Source organism: Patella vulgata, chromosome 3 (assembly GCF_932274485.2).
Source record: "Patella vulgata chromosome 3, xgPatVulg1.2, whole genome shotgun sequence".
Taxonomy (NCBI): Eukaryota; Metazoa; Mollusca; class Gastropoda; family Patellidae; genus Patella; species Patella vulgata.
The window spans coordinates 18,979,468-19,001,897 of NC_065881.2; the positions used below are offsets into that span (position 1 = coordinate 18,979,468).

The following is a 22,430-nucleotide window of genomic DNA, read 5'->3' on the forward strand; positions in this document are numbered from 1 at the left end:
TGCTACAACCTTGAACAATGTGGGAGTACATTGACCAGGGTTTTAGGTCCACATGTGGTTTTAATTCTAGATATAAAATATGATATGATCTGGTCAGAGAATTTGTGAGTTTCAGATCTTGGTGTGGTTTTAATGCCATGTGTCATATTCAGTGCATGAAAAATATACAACAAAGCCGAGAAAATAATCTTTGATTGAAAAATGTCTTTATATTAATATCATATTTCTGATTGACTACTACTTGTTCCTCGGTGATGATATTCAGAATATACTGAATCCATATGCCACAAATTTCATCAGTGTTGCTAAAAAAATTTAGGGGCACACAGGTTAAGAAACTTGACTAAATTAAGATTTTATTTTCTTGGTTCAAAAAATGGCATGGGTTAATATAAATATAGCTATTTATCCAGGCAAAAGAGCTGACAAGTGTGTCATTTGGATGGGGAGAAAAAAGAAGATTATGTAGAAATATGTTGTGTATATTAATGATTTTGGGTAGTTGTAGGATAGGAGTTTAATGGGTCATCAACACAATGCTTCAATCCTTCTGAGACTTACATATGGTCAAAGATGTAATGCCAGGGAGGAGAATTTTGTCATTTCCATCTATTCATTATCAATGAAGGAATCTTTCATGCGCACTCGAGTGTGAACATGGAAGGACTTAGTTTTTGTTCTATCCTAATGACTAGCTCCACAGCCACTGCCCTGAGAAGTGGGAACACGGCTTGGCCTACATCGGGATTAAAACCTGGGATATTCTAGTCAAGAGTGGAGTGTCATGCTGATCGACAACCGCAGCCCTCAAGTAGTTGTAATTCTTAAAAACAAATTTCTATGGTAAACAATATATTACAGTAGAAAAGAACAATGTTCGGTAATAGACGAACAAGGAATCTTTCATGTGCACTCCACCGTGAACATGGATGGACCTTTTTTTAGTCCCATCCTAAAAACTAGACAACATTTTTTTTTCCTTATCAACTCCACAGGCAGGAGCTACCCTTGAATGGTAAGTGGGAACCGGGCTTGCAATATCACAAGGTTCTTCTCATGCTTCTAGTCAGGAGTCCTGTGTCTAACCACACGAAAACTGCAGTCTTCAAATATTTGTTGTAATTCTTCAAACGAAAGTCTTATGGTGAAGAGAGAGAGAGAAAGAGAGAGGGAGGGAGAGAGGGAGAGAGAGAGAGAGAGAGAGAGATGGGTTTGAACGTCCACTCGACACAAACTAGGTCATTTCAGGACTAACATATGGTTTAATTTTATTTCAATAATTCGCTTGTGCGTAGGGGGGTCTTTAGCAGTGGGAGGAAACTGGAGGACCCGGAGAAAACCCACAAGGTTGGACAGACAACCCTAATGCTTATCACGTACAACCAGGGAATCGAAACCACGCCAGTTGATTCAATGACAGACTTATGATACAGCGCGCAAGTGCTAACCATTCGGCCATCCAACCCCCCACTTATGGTGAAGAATATCACATTAGAAAACAATGATCTTCTGTAATAGACTTATAGTTCTGATTGATTGATAGTGTTAAAATTGGAGATTAGTCTCCCTTTGTTTATGTTAACCACAGCTATAATCAATAGACACTTATAATATAGAACCTTATCATGTCTTATAGCAGGGATAAATATAAATACACAGAACTACTGCAACAACAACAATACATAGTGGAAATCATTCATTGTAGTCTCTTAATAAGTCTTAGTCAGCTACTTAGTTCTGACGCAGGGCTTTAGTTTCAGTGGTATTTGCCCGTCTTGAGTGACTGGCACTGAAATTGACTGACTGGAAAACTTATCTGTCAGTCAATTTATAAGACATAAATACAGTTAAATTTATAGCCTTTAAGTGAAAAAACACTGCATTAAAACTCAACGAAATAAACATCGAATTTGAAATAGACAGTTTCTTCTGTGGTCCAATATGATAATGTTACGGCGTTTATATATAGACTGTACCTACCGCTTGTTTATCTAGGATGGAATCATCTGATTGGTTACTTTCTGTCTCCAGTTCCAAACCAGCTTCAGTCTGATTTTCATTATACTGTAAAATAAAGACCTAATTCTTGTAACAAGACTTAATGAAATGGAACATATGGTAAATTTCATTTCTATGTGGTCATGTATGCAATGCGAGGAATGACTTTCAGCAATTTTGCCTATTCTTTTCTAAGTTCTAACAAGGGTATATTTTATGTCCACGCCAATGTGTGGATTACAGTTTTTTGTACCATCCAAAAGACTAGCACACTTTTATCATAATCCCTGCAGCCGCCACACCTGACAAGTGAGCATGGTTCTCCAGTTTCCTCCACTGCTAAAGACCCCTACTCACAAATAAATTATTGAAATAAAATAGAACCATATGTTAGTCCCGAAATGACGTTAAACCCCATGGTCCATGTCAGGGTTCAAACATGAGACACAGTAGATGCCAGCTAGTGTCCTGTCGCTTGATTACCGTGCCAATTAGATTATTCGTAAATCTAAAATAAGTAAACAAACTTACTGAATTATCCAGACTGAAAGTTTTGAGCGTTTGGTTGTGTTTAAGGGGACTGGAGAAAGAAAGCTGTCTGTCCGTGCCAGCGGTGAGGGTAGCTGCGGACATCTTGTTTTGGTGGTTTCGGTCCAGCTGTAGTGATAAGGCATAGCCTGCGGTCTGTCCCAACTCTTTCTCTAAATGCGAAATAATCTTGTCCTTATTCTTTAACTGTTCAATCTGAAAAGATAGAAAATAAGATAAATTGATCATCAAAAATACAGACAGATCATGTCAATACTAGGACTTTAGACACCAGGGCCCTGTTTCTCGAAATCTTAACTAAAGATAAAATCCAAATTTTAGTAGATACTTCAATTTTGATTGACTAAGCACTAAAATCAATCTAATATTATTCAATCAAATTACTAAAATTTGGATTTTATCTTAATAAAAATTTCATGAAACAGGCCCCAGGTGATCAATTTATGGCACAAGTCACGAGTGGAACATTGCATCTCTTGATAATAATGATCTAATATAAAAAAATAACAAATCTGATTCTAAATACCAACAGCTTAGTTAAATCAAAATAGAACCAAATGTCTCATTATCAAGCAAGCTATCTACCATTATTCTCCATAGTTTTGGCTCAGTTAGTTTCCCATTAATAACATCAGGCATATTAGATCCTGATTGATATCCCAGAAAAAAACCTAGAAGTGAGTTTTGTGTATTTGTAAATGACCCACAATCAAAGGTTTTAAATTGTATTTTATTTTATTTTGTATATATTTATCTACCATCTACATAAAAATGAGAATATCCTCATCAAAATGTTGCATAGTAATAAACTGAATAATTGGATATCTATCAACATTGTACAATTTTATATATTCAATTATGAGAAAAATTAAGGAATTCCTTATTAATGTAAAATTTGAACATTCATCAACATTTTCTGTACAGCCTGCAATCTACAAGAACATCAGAATATTACATTCTTTGTGGTGCAGCATGCCAATTGGCCAAATTTGGCAAACTCAGAAATATTGGCCATCTTGATAACAAAAATCTCCCATTGCTTCTATGAAACATGTTGTTGTATATTATGCTTCCAGAAAGCATGTGATGGATGCGATAAAACTACTTGCATGACTTGGTAAATGTGTTTCTAATTCCAATATGATCGTAGAATTACAGGTTGACTTTTATCAGCCAGGTACCAACATATAAAAACAACAAGCGTAATGTGATTACTTCAACAAGTCTGTAATCAAGTACATGGTGTCATTTGTATTGCTTCAAGGACAAACAGAACATCAAACACAGCAAGCCAATACAATAACATGAAAATGCCTAATCTTTAACAGGTCTGTTTGCCAGAGAGATCCACCTGTTGGAGGTGGCATTAGGGTAAACGGTTCAAATGAAATGGGGAGGGGGTGGGTCTTTCATTGGTAGTGGCATAAGAGGGTACCCAAAACAGTTACAAAATTTAAACAAAATAAGAAATAGATCTAAGCATTTTCAATAATTTCAGTTAAACAGGCTTTTAATTTGTATGCTAAATTTTTATATTAGATCTATTATCCACATTTCCATGCCGTACCCACCCTACTAACCCTCTGGATACGAGTTTGGTGTAAAAAAAAAATGGCATGGAAATTCTGTCTGATAATCACAAGCAAAATGATCATGTGTAATCTAATCCATAAATCTTTTAAATTGAATTGAGTGGATGACGTTTGTTTTAACACAATATCAATGAATCCATATTGTTAAGAAGATAAAATGTGGCATTATTGAAGATTAGATCAAGAGCTGACAGTTCTTGCTATAATAGTTTAAAAATAGATAATGTGAAGAGAATATGCTGAAAATTTCTCATTTCTCATTTCAATAACACTGTAGACATGATTTTCATTGCTACTGTTGTTACGATAATTAACAAAGTCTTGATTATTCATTTTTACAGTTAAACATCCACAGCCGTTGAACCGCAGACCAGATTCAAATCTGTTTAAAATCTGACCCATCATATGGCATCGAGAGTTGATTATGGTCTTGTCATGTTAATAAATGTCTAATTAATAGTTTATATAACAAGGTCTAAAGAAAGACCTGCAATAGGAAGATTTAGCTCTTGCAATAATGTATGTTTAATGATTTAATTATAAGAGAAGTATACAAAATATACAGGATATAACTCTATTGAATACAGTTTAATACTAAGCAACCTTTCGACTAGGATTCTAGTTCTTTTCAAACAATGATCAAATATGATGGGACATTCTAGAGAATTCTAGCCAAAACATTGCACATTAAATTAATATTCCATGGAATACAATTAATTACTGTTTATTACTGAGCAAAGTTCAGCTAGAAATCTCTCATCTGAATCAAACAATAATAAAATATGATGGGACATTCTAGAGAATTCTAGATTAAACATTGCACATTAAATTAATATTCTATGGAATATAATTAATTACTGTTTATTACTGAGCAACGTTCAGCTAGAAATCTCTCATCTGAATCAAACAATAATAAAATATGATGGGACATTCTAGAGAATTCTAGATGAAACATTTCACATTAAATTAATATTCCATGGAATACAATTAATTACTGTTTATTACTGAGCAACGTTCAGCTAGAAATCTCTCATCTGAATCAAACAATAATAAAATATGATGGGACATTCTAGAGAATTCTAGATGAAACATTGCACATTAAATTAATATTCTATGGAATATAATTAATTACTGTTTATTACTGAGCAACGTTCAGCTAGAAATCTCTCATCTGAATCAAACAATAATAAAATATGATGGGACATTCTAGAGAATTCTAGATGAAACATTTCACATTAAATTAATATTCCATGGAATACAATTAATTACTGTTTATTACTGAGCAACGTTCAGCTAGAAATCTCTCATCTGAATCAAACAATAATAAAATATGATGGGACATTCTAGAGAATTCTAGATGAAACATTGCACATTAAATTAATATTCTATGGAATATAATTAATTACTGTTTATTACTGAGCAACGTTTTGACTAGGATTCTCTCGTCTTTATCAAACAATGATCAGATATAAAATATGTTGTGACATGATGAATACGAGATTGGAGAATCCTAGACAAAACATTGATCATTAAATAATAATAAACTGTCATTGTATTTCACAGAATGTGTATTATCAGTTCAATTCTTAAATACCATTGAAAGAATTTAGTATACAGAGACCTGTTATATCTACATTAAGCTCAAATTCTCCTATAATCTATGGCTCAACACACTAGATCAATTTGTTTTAACTTAACGCCAGGAATGTCTGCGAGATGCTGTGAACAGAATACCATATACTCGAAACACCTAACGGAATTGGTAAAATGCCAAACACTGCATGTCTGGAGAGGAATTTTACTATTAGGGTGAATTATACTGTTCGACTTATGTCATGAACTAGAAACTTCTTTACTCACATTCTACATAGTGTATCTATTAATTTTATCAACAATTTCATATATTGCAAAACCATTGGAAATATTTTTTCTATAAAACATAAAACACTACAATTTATATAAGATTATATACAATTATTTATCTGCATTCTTAACATCTAAAGACGCCTACGGAGGGCGGACAGCTAGCTTACAATTTGACGTATATCAAAACGAAAAAGTAAAAGTGGTTTTCTTTTTTAACCAGATATTTTTAATTTTTTTTTTATTTATCTAACATAAACGTAGAATTACTTGTACTTTATCTATTTTAATATAAATATTGTCTGTTTCCTGTTGAGGCAACAAATGAAATAAAGTTTAATATCCTACTTTTCTGTACCCACTGGGTTAATGAAGACTGTCCTGTTGAGGCAATATCATGGTATAAGATTGAAAAGAAACAAAAAATATATTTATTTGAAAAGATTTACAGTATCTAGAATTCTAAAAGCGCATTAAAAAAGTCTTGAATTTCAATTGAATCGAAAATTCAAAATAATGACTAAAAATATTTGTATTATAAAATCAGCATTTGGTGTAAGCATTATAGCATCAGCTGAGAGCCCCAAATAAGGGTCTAAGTGAAGAGTTATTTAATTGGTGAATGTTGAATTGATGTCTTAAGTATTCTAAATTATCTATTCAAAATAGGATCCAATCCATTAATATAGTATATAATAATCATTTGTAGTAAACAAATTATGTACACCGGTTGGTTGGTCTAATGGTACACATGAAATCATAAGGCCTGTCTAAGAGTTGAGTGGCGTAATTTTGATTCCCCTTTGAACGTGGCAAGGAGTAGGGTTGCCTGTCCAACCTTGTCGGTTTTCTCCATGTCCTCCGGTTTCCTCCCACTTTTAAGGCCCCCTACGCACAAGCGTATTATTGAAATAAAATTGAACCATATGTTAGTCCCGCAATGACCTCGCTTGTGTTGAGTGGATGTTAAACCCCATCTCGCTTTCCCGTACAGCACACACACACAGTAATAATCAGTGCTATATTAAATCCAATAAACATAAACAAAATACAAAGGACAGGTATCAGTTCACTAGAATTTGATCGTGTCAAACCCAAATGTGAATACCTTTCATGGCGAAAAATATCTCAGATGCATATAATGAACAACTGTACAACACTCAATCATTACAACAAAACTAGAAACACAAAAAAAACCCAGAACATACGATATGTGATTGAATTCATCTTTTTCATGTTTTAAAATAGACACTATGGGGATTAATTACATCAGGAATGGTTTTGATGGAAATAACTGTTCTACCGATGCCAAGCCAAGTTCTTAATAACAAGAAAACACATTATCTTGCCTGTTGCACCAGATGTAATTTTTAATTCCTAATCATATAATCTCCTGAGGTAGAAATGTACTTCCTGTGTATTTGATATCTGTTTTATTGCCAAAACAGACATACAGAACACTTTTATCGCTTTCCTGGCGTAAGGTTCAATATGGTGCTCTTTTGGTTTGAAACTTAGGATTTAATGCTTGTGAGAGCCACAGTGACCCAGAGAGTAAGGAAATGACTCACTTACCGAGGGGTTCCCCCCCCCCCCCCCGCTACTTTACCAGTGTTGGAAAAGAAAGTTCCTCTGGATTTTTTGGCATGGTTTATTTACCCTTATCAGTGGTGTAGGGCAGAATCTAGTCCTTCGGATTGTCCAAAACAACAAGGTTGGCTAGCACGTAAGAGAACCATGAAGCATCTAGTCTTTCGGATTGTCCAAAACAACAAGGTTGGCTAGCATGTAAAAGAACCATTGACAGTAGGAATTGGATGAAAAGTAGCAGGAAGGCCTCTACCTGGGCAAAATTTTCCTCGTAGCACATGTTAATCTCAATTTAAGACAACCCGGAAGGGGGTTGGGGACCAGAAATTCAGGCAAAGTGTTCGAATCAAAGCAATTATATCTATTTAGCTGAACATTATTTGTGTTTTAATCTTAGCACAAATAATCTTATTACTATTATCAATATTCATATACTTCGAAAAAATAGTCAACGCTACTATTTGAGTACATATATAGAATCGGGCAAAAATAGAGAATTTTGAACATCTAAACCTGTTGATCCCTCCCCTCCAAAAAATCAATATAATGGTACAGAAGATTACATTCAAATTAATCTCTCAAATTCCATTTTCTTGTTCTTAATGCCATAAATGATAACTGTGTTGACATGGAGATCCTACAGAGAATTATTCATACAAATTCCTGACAATTTTCCACTCATTGCCATAGAAACACTCAATACATCTGCACAGATATTTTCAGAAACATATATTTTGGCAAGATGACCTGGCACTTACTTACACAGCATGTGTGTATATAGATTTAGTTTGTATAAGACACATCCCAGTGTTACCTTTGATCAGTTTGTATACATGTGTCACCATAGTGACCATACCCACCACCCACACAACTCACACAGGTCTCACCATGCCCACCTCACACACAACTCACACAGGTCCCACCATGCCCACCTCACACAAGTCCCATCTGTGACCACCTCAAAAAATGTCAAAACTGCTTATTGAGTACATATTGAACTAAATCAGTGGTGAGAATCACCAAAAAATAGAGAATTTTGAACATTTAAACCTGTGGATTCCTCCCCTACAAAAAAATCAAAATGGTTCCATAAATCCATATTCCTGTGGTGATATGAAATACGGAAGATACCACTTAACAACTTATCAAGTTGGCACTGTAATTTATTTCTACTTTAATTTTTTATCACTAAAGACAAAGAAACCATTTTGAACATGATTATTTTTTAGGACTAAAAGCCATTTTGAAGTTTCGAATCTCAAAATTGAAAAAAAAAGTCTCATATAAAATCATTTTATAACTCGTTCGTTCGTGGGGTTTTACGGCCGCTTCCACCTTGGGTGATATCACAGACAATTTTATAACTTGTGTGAATACATTTAAATAGCTCAAACAAAATTCCATATTTCCACCTGGACATATATGTTGATTAAAGATACATTAGTTAAGAGTTTAATAAAGAGTTGGTCATTCTTGCTATGATAATTCAAAAATAGATGATACAAAAAGAAAATATTAAAAATTTCATTCAAATTACTTCGTTCTCAGCCAAGTTATCATTGTTTGTAGTTTTGACAAAATGTGTGCACAGTGGTAACCAGGGCACTGGTATAATCGGGACTCAGCCTCGCTTTCCCATTTTTGTATTAAATTTTTAAATGGCGAACCGTTTTAATCTAGTTAAAATCTCAAGTATCCGATGCCATCGAGAGTCGATTATGGTCTTGTTTTGTTAATTAATGTCTAATTAATAGTTTATATACCATTTCAGGCCTAAAGAAAGACTTGCAATAGGCAGATTTAGCTCTTGCATAATGTATGTTTAACTTTATAGAGAAGAACCTTGATTAAAGGCTATAATTACCGGTCAATATAATCAGTAATCACCAGTTTTAATTACCTGTATTTTATGCATGTTTATTAATCAAACTAAACAATCAATGGAAGCACATTCAGATGACCTTCTAAATGAACCCCTTGATTTAAAACTTGCTCAGAAACAGATTATCAGATACTTTAATCCCTTTTGTAAATAAGTTAATCACCTGAACAGTGCTGATGAGCTTTAAGGCCACCCAAATTTTATTTTTTGTTTAGGGAGAACACCTATTAAATATTTGCTTCCTATTTCTTTAGGAAAAAAAACAACAACCAATTTTAAGACCCAATTACTTGGTTGTTCTTTAAAAACTTGTAGTTCTAAACTTTAAAGCTTTAAAGATTTTAACCAAAAAAGTGTTTACAAAACTCCAGTAGCTATTTATTATCCAGATCCCTCCAAAGAATTAAAATTTAAACTGGTTTGGCCTAATACTAATCACTACAGATTATCTCTGACAGAGAATCACCAAGCAGAGACTACAGTCAAGTTTGTTCAAGTCTTTGGATCTTAAAGTTGTTCATATGTCAAAATACTAACTACTGAATCCATAATAATAGACAGCTTCATGGATAACATTCGAGATCACTAGGTTTATTAACTGCAATGTTTCAATGAGGGTACTCTTACCGTTATCAAGCTATGATACAATCAAACATGTCACAGAAGATTGTGAATTATTTAAATTGTTTAAGCGGTATTTAGTAACTGGATGAGACTAACACATGACAGTAATTATATGAAATTCAAGTTACTTAAAAGATTTATTTCTGGCGCTGTTTCGACAAGAGTTCTCCTCTTTATCAAGCAAAGAAACAAACGGGTAACGATAAACTAATTAACAGACAGAAACCAATCAAAGACACCATGATATACTTCAGATGGACATTAAAGATAAATGAATGAGATGTTGGTCCAAACATTATTGGCGCAATATAGCCCAGTTGGTGCTGACGTGCCATAAAACCACATTTTATTTCATTTGGTCCAAACATGAGGGTAATTATCATATATCCTATGACCTTGGTTTAGGTCATTTTAATTATGAAGAAAATATATGAAATGAAAGAGTCTTTTTGCATTGACTGTGTATATTTCAGGACAGTTCCACCCAATCTTCATCCAACTCTATTCATCAAATGTTCTTTTTCGCATGCCAATGATTACAAGACGAACCTTTATTTTTGTCTCTACCAAACAACTAGATGCTGTTCTTTGTCAGGTCATTCGTCATGCACTATTGATACAGGGAAACCTAGTGGGAAAATCTTTAGTAACTTTGTCGGCCAACAAACCCGGGACCTCCTGATAATTGTTAAAGTAGCTCAGTGTCTAACTCAATATCATCCACAGTCTTAGACATTGCAAACACAGAATATTGGTCAATTTAAATCAACATTGATGTTGTTATCTTATCTGGAGAAGATGGACTTCTGATATCCAATATTTAAGACATAATGAAAATTTTAAAATTGGCACACATGCCATGCCAGAATGCTTTTGGGCACGATTTGTTATGAAGCAGCTCAATGAATGAGGCTAAACATATCCAACAGGCGAATACTACTGGTGTAAACTGGAATAACCAGATGCCAAAGACTGCCATTCAGTTTGGACTCTTCACATATTTCCCCGAACATAACTGATTAGAATTAGAGTAACAACAGAAACGATTGAATGTAAATCAGTTTATATACATTCATATTACATTATTTATGTGTTGCGACTCATTTGTGTCCATTTCTAGGTGTCAAAGAATAGAGATCTAGCTCCTTTAGCATAAAGCCTATGAATCATCAAGAGAGTCAATTTACAGTCTAAACTGCTGATGAACTTATATTAAGAAGATTATTAATGAAGACTAAACAAACTATAACACTTGGTGGTGATATGTTATAATATAATTTATGTTCTTCTGTCTCCAACTGTTATTCTGATAAACTTACACATGATTTAATAACCACACAAGTCAATACAGTACACTTCATTAAACCAGTTATTATAACCATTTTAATAGTTCCATGGTTGTTTCTATGTTGGGCAAATGCATGATTTTAGAATGATTTACCAATGAAGACAATGTATGAAATGAGAAGCAATAGGAGTGTATGTTAGTCCTTGAGCATTTGGTACATGTAAATAATGACTACCCCAGGTCTTTGGATAAATTTTTAAAAAATAATATATTAATACCAATACATTCCTGAGCAGACTGAATCTGTTATTCCTTAGATCACCTCAAACCACCCAAGATATGTGACTAGATTTTTATATTATAGGACCATTTTGCATGAGCCACAGCTGTACACATGACAGGGCGGTCTAACCCTTGTCTGTCCTGTGTTACCCGGATTATTCCGGTATCGGCCCAAGCTCTCCATATACAGTACCCGAGATATTCCGGGATTACCGATTGTATTTATTTCCCGGCGTTTTAATAGAGTTACCTTGCATGTTCGATAGGTGGCGTTTCACTAAACGAATAAAGTGCTGTCTGCTGTCATTTTTGTTGCTTTGTTTACACTTTTTTCGGTAATTTTCTGAAGATTTTGGGGACTTTATGTGATGATACATGTCCAAAAAAAAACCCAAAACGTGACGTTATGTCATGACTAACTGCCTAGGAAGTGTTGGACATATTATTTATGATGATAGTGAACTTGGTGAAAATTTGATCACAGTTGTTGACTCTGATTTTAACAGTGACAGTGATGAAAATCTGATTTGCATACTCTGAAAGATATATAAGCTTTAATAGAGGCACCCGACGTCAAGCATGTATTCCCCAAAACAATTCAATTGACGACATCATATGACGTCAACAATTCAGCAGCTTAGAGAAGTTTCACGCAGCATGTGCTATAAAACTTGTGCTATAAGGGAGTTATGGTGACGCCGTCAGGAAGACATTGACTTACTTACCAGACAGTCCCGGGTTCTATCTTGTATCTTGCCAAGAAAGTTCCTCAGCATTTTCATGTCTGATTTTCCAGTGTCAATGGAAAAATGTCCAGTCACTCGGATTGCAAATAAAAACAATCGATACAGTCTATGCAATTGGCAGCATGTTAAATATTGCCTGACAGTTGGAAACAGAAATAAGAGTAAGACTGTAGCAACGCTGCCAGGTAAAAATGTCCCCCGTAGCACACTGCATGGTGTATGCTTGTCCTCACTAGCCGGACTAGCCCGATGGTTATAGAAAAAGTATGACCCTGACCTCAATTTCATTTCATTTGTCAGACTGTTATCTGAACTTATTATTGTTTATTATGAAATTATTCGTAATGCAAGGAAACTGGGGGGTGGGGGGGTATGAATTCTTTACAAAGCCAATCATCAGTATGGTAATATTAGCCGTACACAACTTCGGATGGGCCATAAAATTTCAAAAGATTATATTAAGACATTCTTACATTATTAAAAGTTTTGATTGTGTTTTTATTTCACTAGCTATTGGTATTTGTGGTATTTTGAATGGAATTGGTTATCGAGAGCAGCAGAGAGTTCTTCAAATTAGTTATTAACAGCAGCAGAGAATTCTTCAAATATGTACTGGTCTTTTCTTTATTAGATGATGATTATCATGAGGTGCAATGCACCATTTGGAATGTGCCAGTTATACTTAGAGACATGTTTTACATAGGAAGGAAATACATGAGTGAACCTTCTTTTTTGTCCCATTTGAAAAAATAGATGGTTTTTTTCTTGCCAGACCCTCTGCCCGGCAGCACGGACTGAGGGAAACCAAACTGGAAAATTCAACACTGGCGTTGAAGCTAGGGCGTCTGGGTTAGTGAGCAAACATTTTACTCTCTAGGTCACTGAGGCTCCATCTTGGGTGTATACAATTACACTTGTTCTTTCATCAAACATCATGACATTTTATCTTCCAGAACAATCAGGTACTCAAAGAAACCTTGTTATATATTGGCACTACATCAAATCAACCTGGTGCCAACTGATCCTTTTTTTAAAACATGGTTACCGAGTTCTCATCTTTCTTTCAACTATTTTGGCAATTTATTGTATTAGTCATACATTTTAGCATTCACTGTTAACAACATTATCTCTTATTCTGTAGGTGGAGGTGGGAGGAGGTGGTCAAGGGACCTCTCTCTACCTGTTATCCTCTCACTGCTAAAGATCCTTAATTATACCATACATTTGTGTCTCTCTCTTTTCTCAGCAGCCACGGTGGCTAAGTGAGTAAGAGGCTGGCTCGCTAACCTTGAGGTCGCGGGTTTGCTCCCAGAGTTGGCTGAGAAAGTTCATCTGGTTTTTTCCAGCATGGTTTCCCTTTGTCAGTAGTGCAGGACGAAGGGCCTGACAAGGACAGCTGTCTAGTCGTTCGGATGGGACAAAAAAACAGGCCCAAGTACACATTGTTATTGTTGTGCACGTAAAAGATCCATCAGCAGTTGGAATTTGATATAAGAGTAGGCCGTAGCACTGCTGTCCGGGAAAAATTTCCCTCATAGCACGCTGCATGGTGTATGCCCGTCTTCATTAAACCCCATTTCATTTCATTTCATTCCTCTCTTTTCTAACTAACTAATGTCTGACATATATTCTGATACCATATTAACTATATATTTGTGTGTCAGATTTTATATCTAAATATAGCAGAGAAATAATATAAAAGACTATATAAATACCATAATGTTTTGGCTCGAATTGGAATTCCTGTAGATGCTGCCATGTTACATATTACATTAACTCAACTGATCAAAAAATCTTTAAAAATCCAATTTTCTGTTATCAAGTTTTTCGCAGACTTCCTTGAAAAACATGCTTAAATGTTACACAGAATTTATCAATAATTGTAAATACCACAAGCCGTTGTTATGTTAATATATACCAAGAATAAAGATAAAGAATATAGACCGTTCAATTGTTAATACCATCTTCTTATGAATGGAATCATAATGATTATAAATGCTGCCATTATCTAGTAAATAGAATAATTCCACCACACCCTGATAGGTAGATATATAGGAATATAAGCATGGACTAATACCGGTTATACCACAGTTAAACATGATACAAGTCTAAACACCGCATACTTGGGTCACTATGATTCATGTGGAATGCCAGCAAATGCATTATACACATTAAACAAATTGATGCATAGTATACGTATATAACCAGAGTATATTACTTATTGATGACCTAGCAATATGTCACTTAAAGATAATTACTGGATTTTCATCCTTTTTTCATAAAAAAAAAAGTGTAATTGGATGATTGATTGATTTTAAAGTGGTAATAAATCTATACCAACCAGAATAATTTGTTTTCATTTGAATATTAATGGCGAAATTCTATCTGTTTGAACTCTGGTGGTTACAATATTCTTGGATACTGCCTGTTGTTAATTACGACTTATAATGTCACTTACTCGACTTGGTAGCCATCTTATCTTAGTTTTCAAATATTGTGTAAATTGGTGTTTGTCAAATTTAGTAAGTTTGTTCATGACCATAATACAGTATGTTTTAACTCGAGGCAAAGATTGTATAGGGTTGGTTTTTATCAACTTATAACAATTTTGCTACTTTACCAGAAGAAACTCAAGTTTGTACGGAACAATCAATGACCTTCTTCAACCTAAACCACTAACTTTTTGTTTGCTCTGAAAATTCCAATCATATTTATTTCAATTTTCTATTACGACATTAATAGAAAATAATGAGAGAGATGTATTGTAATGTATATATTATTCCACTCCAGTCTGGAAGTAATACACAGACAATGTCAAGCACAAATTATTCAGGCTTTGTGAGCACAATTTCTCTGGTGTCTGTCATTTTGTCCGCCAGTAATTTTGGTCTTTTAATGATATTTATAATAAATATCCATCACAAATGTCTGGTACTAGTTCAGTAATGCCTGACATTATTTCTGGTAGATCTCAAACTGTTATTTTCCAGGCTTGATTCTATGAGAAGTTTGTTTTAAGCTAGTTTTAGTTGATCATTTATTGATGGTAACATATAGAAGACGTACAATATTGATTAATCCTGATATCATGTACAGACAGTGGACCATATATATTTCCTTAAGCGTATTTAGAAAGTACTCGATAAATACCTAATGGCTATATCAATATTAAAATAAATTTATTCCACAGCAGCACTAAACGTAAGTGGGAGGTCATTAATGATGTACATTAATGATTAATTCTGCTAATATAGATTGTATTATACAGTATTATAAGGGGTCACGGTGGCTCGCTAGCCTGGAGGTCGGATGTTCGATCCCTGCATTGGCTAAGAAAGTTCATCCAGATTTTCCGGTGTGGTACCTCCTTGTCAGTGATGCAGGATGGAGGGCCTGAAAAAACAGCTGTCAAGTCGTTCGGATGGGACGAAAAACCGAGTTCCTGTGTACACATTGGCGTGCACATAAAAGATCCCTTGACAGTTGGAATTCGATATAAGAGTAGGCCGTAGTGCCGCTGTCCGGGCAAAATTTCCCTCATAGCACATTGTAGGGAGTATGCCCATCTTTATTAGCCCTGTTCGGAGCAGAACAGTAGGATGTTAAACCCCATTTCATTTCATTTCATTTATGTAGTATTATATAGTCAAATTTGTTGGCAGGTCCTAGATATAATGAAATCTCAATTTTATTAGAAATTTAAAGAATGCTTTATGTCACAGCAGCACCAATAGTTATCAATTTTATATGAAATCAATAATATGGGTTTATATCACAGAGGTATGAATTAATAGTGTGGTGTATTATAAAAGCCCATGTAGATAAAAAAAATTTTAAAGAAATTAACAAGATGGTTTTAGCCACAGAAGCACCAAATATTATCAATTTTATAAGAAATTTTAAAGATGGTAAAGTCATCAATTTTATTAGAAACCAAAAGACAGTTTTAGCCACAGAAGCACCAAAAATTATTGATTTTATGAGTAATCTAAAAGATGGTTAATGCCACAATTTCATAGAAACCAAAAGATGTTTTTAGCCCCAGAAAGTACCAAAAATTATCAATTTTATGAGTAATTTAAAAGACGGTTAACACGACAAAGTTATAATTTCATAAGCTACAAAAGAACGAAAGAAGATATAAGGCTATAAAGAAGACAATAGAATATTGATAGTGGTTAATAAAACTATAAATCTATGTATAAAATCTATATATGACTTCTTGTATCAAGGTGCCATCTTAATAAATATACAATATTCCAATAATCATCAAAGAGAATTTAGCTCTCAAATTGATAACTTGACTTAATTAGAATGGAATTGGGTTTAAAGTCTTGGGACACATTACATCGGTCAGTTTGAGACTAACATTGTATTTTTCAATTCAATGGTTTAAGTGTACATAACGATGGGGGGAAATTTTACTTGGACAGTGGCATTTCAGCCTAATATTCTTCTAATTTCCAATGGTTCTTTAAATATACACCAATGGATACACAATTTGCGTCATGGTTTTGAGGTTTTGCGCCCCCCCCCCACCTTGACTTTTTGCACCCCCTCGCAAATCATGCAGTTTGAATAGTGTTGTCAACATTATAATCATAATCATTTCATAATGCTCAAACTGTGTCAAACATACACCGTGGGTCAAATATGCTACAAATCGACTCTATAGCATGTTCCACATAGCCCAATATTACCTGTGGCACTGGGAGGGACCCTTCCTCGCACACTATATTGTTTTTTGGGGGCCCAGACAGGATCTTGTTACTCATGCAAAATCATGGGTCACCACACCCCTGCACAGATGAACCTTGATTTTTCATCCCATCAATATGGTTAGACACACTTCCCTTGTCAGCTCCGAACCTGGCTCACAAAATCCTCATGGTTCATCTTGGTCAATCCCGGAATTCAAACCTGAGATATCTTAGTCGAAAGACCAGTCACCTACCAATCAAGTACCTCACTCTTTAATTGAACTGGCTTCTGCCAGGAATTAAGAAGATTTTGTAATCGTGAGAAAAGCGCAATGGACAAAAAATATAGAGAAATCAAATCGAAAATAAACCCATCGTATGAATAGTAACAAAAACTCAAATGTGATATGTACAAGAATAATGGAGATGAAATGATAATTAATTAAAATAATACCAATCAAGTACCTCACTTTTTAAATTGAACTGGCTTCTGCCAGGAATGAAGAAGATTTTGTAATCGTGGGACGACCGCAATGAACAAAAAATATAGAGGAAATGAAATCCAAAATAAACCCATGGTATGATTGTTATATTCAGGTAACAAAAACTCAAATGTGATGTGTATAAGAATAATGAAGATGAAATGATAATTAATTAAAATAATAATTAACTTACTATTCGAATAAGGTGACCCAACGTTGCATGTGCTGAATGATGGTACGGTGTGGGTCTGTAACGAAAGGTCGGGACACGACAAACGGTCGAATGACACAATTCCATTTCAGAGGATAATGAATTACACGAATAGGAGGGTAACGTGTAATTTCTTCATAGAGGGATACGTTTGTCCTACAGCCGAAACAAAACTCTACTGACTAGATTTCAAGGAGCATGCTGTCAAAATTCAATCCTCTAGCTACACTGGGCAAACATCCAAACATTCCTAGTTACCATAGCAATAGCAGAAATGATAATAACAGGCACCAGTAGAACCAAAACATTTTTAAAGATATTTAGGTGTAACTACAGGAAGAATTATATATGGGTTTGATTATGTCTGATAATTAAGTTCCTGGTATTTATAATACAGGATCCTGATTTTACCTTTCAGAAAATTACGATTAAAATTTTTATCTTATTTTTTTTATTATATGGCCTGTATCAAAAATTCAAATAATTTATAATTTTTTAATGTCTCCTTATCATTAATAGTTACAATTCCAGAATGTTTTCAGTCTTATACATGTGCACATAAGGCTATAATAATAATAATAAATATTTGTAATGCGGTTAATAATCCATCTATATACGCATGCTCAAAGCGCATATTTTATAAGAGAACGACAGTGGCTCAATGAGTATAGGGAAATGGTGCACTAACCAGAAGGTCCCAGGTTCTATCCCAATGTTGGTCAAGAAAGTTCCTCTGGTTTGTCCTAGTCTTATTCATCTGTTAGTTATGCAGGCTGCAAGTCCAGGTAAGGTAAAGAGTCGAGTCGCTTGGATCGTATGAAAAAAATGAGGTCCTGTGCGAACCATTGGCAGCATGTTAAAGATCCCCAATGGTTAAAATTGAAATACGGCATGGCTTATGTTCATTTTCTGTAGCCCAATTTGTGCAAACAAATAACACGTTAAAATCCACTTCATTTCGCTGATTTTCCATCAGTTTGTTTTTGTTTGGAGGACTAAAAAATGGCAATTCACAACAACAATATCTCTCTCCATCTAAATCACGGATATAATTCAACTTAAACATACATTATGAAAGAGCTAAATCTGCCTATTGCAGGTCTTTCTTTTGGTCTGAAATGTTATCTAAATTATAAATTAGACATTAGTTAACTTATCCAGGCCATAATCAACTCTCAATGTCATCGCTAGTCTGCAATGTTTATTGGATTAGGTTCCGATTTGCTGTTCGAGTTTATGTTTTTTATCGTACCGACTTTAGTAATGACGATCTAGGCTAGGCCGAAAATTCAATCGCTAAAATCTGGGTTCAGAGAGGATCAATTGGACTGAAATATTCAGCAAATTCCCTTTACATTATCTAGTTTTTAACTATTATAGTGAGAACTGCCAGCTCTTTATCTAATCTCCCATAATTTATCTTTTATATAATAATGAATATTGAAGAGCAATAGAAAATGTTGGATGCTTTATTGAATACCTTATTTGTTTGTTGTAACTTACATACTAAGAAAAAAGTATTATTACAAATAAGGTATTCAGTTCAATGTTTAAAATTCTATATCGATTCTGTCCTACAGTCCTAATAGATATATGTCTTACTTACATTGCTGGGTTGTCAACCTTCCATTTACAACTGGCTCTAAAAAGGCTTATTCAAAAATTCATTGGAAGAGCAACATATAATTTAGGCCAAGCAATGAATTAAAAATTTGATGTTTGTGTCTTATTGAAAACACAATGATCTAAATACAAAAAGCACTTGTCTGCTCTTCTCAAATGGTTTTTGTTTCAAATTTTAAGTTTTGAAATTGTAAACAAAAAAAATCTTTTTCACATGACTTAATAAGTGACTATTCATCAAGACTCCAAAAAACTAAAAATGAATTTATTGTGGCCTTACTTTATAAATCTTAAAGCAAAACAAATTCAAAATTTTCAAGTGTGATGGTAATAGTTGTGATAATTTTTCTTCTTTAAATATTCACTGGTTGATTAAATAACTGACATGCCATAGTAGGATGTTAGTAACCTAATGTCTCCATCTTTTAACACTTATAAAATATCAAATTGTTTTGATAACATAAATACCAACATCATCAAATTATTATATAGATGCATGTGTTGCTAGGAGACTCGTAGATTATTAATAATATTCAGCATTAACGAATATATGCTATCCATTAATATATCATTTAAAATATCACAAATTTATATATTGATATTAGCAGTGGTGTAGTTCTGAAAAAGAAATGAGGGAACCCATTACTGAGATGATGCAGGCACTTGAGAGCAAAAAAGCTACTTCCTGCCACCACCATTCCCTGGATGGATGGATGGATGGATGGAATTTTCAGATACACAAAATAACTACCTTAATCTAACAAAATAGTATTGTTTTATTTAACTAGTTTACTACCACTTGGAGGGAACTAGAGGACCCAGAGATAACATAGACTCAATTATAGTCCTTATAATCTAAAACTCACACAAGAGGCCACCAGCCCTTTACCCCCTACCACACAAAAAAGCTGAACCCAATGTCAACTATTTATAAAATATATTTTCAAAAGTTTTCTTTTAATAAAGGTACAAATGCCTTGTTTAACCCTTTAGCCTTGGTACATGTAAATATTGACATATTAAAACCAATACATTCCTCATCCCTCAACAGTCGGTAACCACTGTTCCTTAGATCCCTTCAAATCACCCGAGATATGTAAATAGCTTTCTGTATCATAGGACCATTTTGCATACGTCACAGCTGCACATATGACAGAGCGGTCTACGGAGCCCTAGTTAGGGTGTTTTCGGGCAGTCTAAGTTGTAAAGGGTTAATAAACTATAGCTGTCAAGTTCAACACTTTTTATACAGATTGTCATCTTAATTAAAACTAGCCTTGAGTTTAATCCCTAAAACTGTCAAATTAGCAGGGGTATTAAGAAGACACACAAGAAGATATGATTTAACATATTTTTCATGAACATGATAAAGAAAGGTTAAAATATTTCAAATATTTCTATAATTATTTTAATAAATATGCCATCACCCTCTCCACCCCTCTCTCTGGATACCACTGTAGCCTAGCCATCTGAGATAAATGCATACAATCACACTACATCCCTGCTGTACTATCCAGAAAATTTTGCATTCTTACAAAAAAGCGGCCACCAGACACAATTTTGAATTTTAAAAGAAAATAGTAAAAATTCACTTCAAGTATACATACCCCTGATATTCCTACAGAAAGCAACATTTTATCACATGGAACAAACTTGTTTTTTTAAATCAAATTCTTTGAATATTTCTTTTCTGGTAGTACTAGCATTTATATTTCCGTATCTCTCATAAATAAATCAAAACAACCAAAATATGAACAAAAATACTGTTTCATATTCCTGTTTGAAATTTATTCTATAGTATATACTGAAATGTTATTTAATATATTTGGATATATCATTGCGTCATTTTTGCCAGCGTGGAAGGTACCAGTGTGATTTAAGTCTGTGCTATTAATAACTCTACTAGGTTCTACAGTAGCTGAGAGTTGGGTAAACTGGTTGGTTGGTAAATTATTGGTCATTAGGAAATGTCAACAGTATGAAAATGGCTTACAATCCATAAATTATAACAGCATAATATCTCCTAGGCCACATCAATTTAAAATTTTGTTCTTCGGTGACACCTTATAATAATTTTGCTTCCTGTTTAGTCAGCAAACAAAGTATTTTCAACTATAAAAGATTTTAGTTTCAAATTTTAAAGTTTCAGATTTTAAATAAAATATTGTTCACAAGACTCGAATGGCTATCATTTATCAAGAACCACGAATAATTAAAACTTAAATTAGTTTAGCCTTATAGTAGGATGGGATTAGTTTGGAGAACCTTATGTGAATTATTAATATGAAATTCTAATGAATAATACTACGGTATAAATCCCTTGCAAACTACAGTATCTTGAAAATTGATTCTCTAAAATCAATATCAGTCAAAAAAATGGTTCAATATGAATCTCTAAAAGGAATATCAGTCAAAAAATGGTTCAATATGAATCTCTAAAAGGAATATCAGTCAAAAAATGGTTCAATATGAATCTCTAAAAGGAATATCAGTCAAAAAATGATTCATTATGAATCTCTAAAAGGAATAACAGTCCTGAAAGTTTTCAACTTACAAAGATGTAATAAAGTGAAAATTCCCAAAATTTTAAGCAAGCCATCACCACCTATAACTATTGGATAAAATCTATTGATTGGCCAGTTTTTAGTTTGAATTCAGAGATATTTTATAGTGTTGATATTTTGGTTTGGTTTTCTTAATTAATAAACTTGTAATGCACGGCTCCCCCTGTCAAAATTCGTGCTACGATTGAAATCATGGTTTTAATTATGGAGTAATCATGGTGATCCTATCAGGTCTCATCATATATTGTGTCCAGTCGTAGCAATCTTTTTGATCGTATTGAAACGTATCCGAACATATCTGCACATAGCAGATAGTGGACTCAGTAGGGACAATCCTATCGTAACACATCGCACAACAGTGGGAACCTGATATTAATAATCAATTTGAGTGTCTGAGTGTAATCTGGAATAAGTCGTGAAAAATTAGATATGCCAA

At 33.9% G+C, this 22,430-nt stretch overlaps 1 protein-coding gene across 4 annotated transcripts in view; it reads right to left on the reverse strand.

Annotated features, from left to right (window-relative positions):
- The window catches only part of LOC126815292 (centromere protein F), a 118,931-nt gene that overhangs the window by 72,569 nt on the left and 23,932 nt on the right, over positions 1-22,430 (reverse strand). For 3 of the 4 annotated variants that reach the window (XM_056099506.1, XM_050540858.2, XM_056099504.1), the window contains exons 2-3: positions 2,530-2,742; positions 1,981-2,064 (exon numbers count right to left, since the gene is read on the reverse strand). In XM_056099506.1, coding sequence (XP_055955481.1) covers positions 1,981-2,064; positions 2,530-2,742 — 297 coding nt within the window. Of the gene's footprint in view, positions 1-1,980; positions 2,065-2,529; positions 2,743-17,789; positions 17,971-22,430 lie in introns of those variants that run through there. The other variant, XM_056099505.1, reaches the window with a different exon arrangement.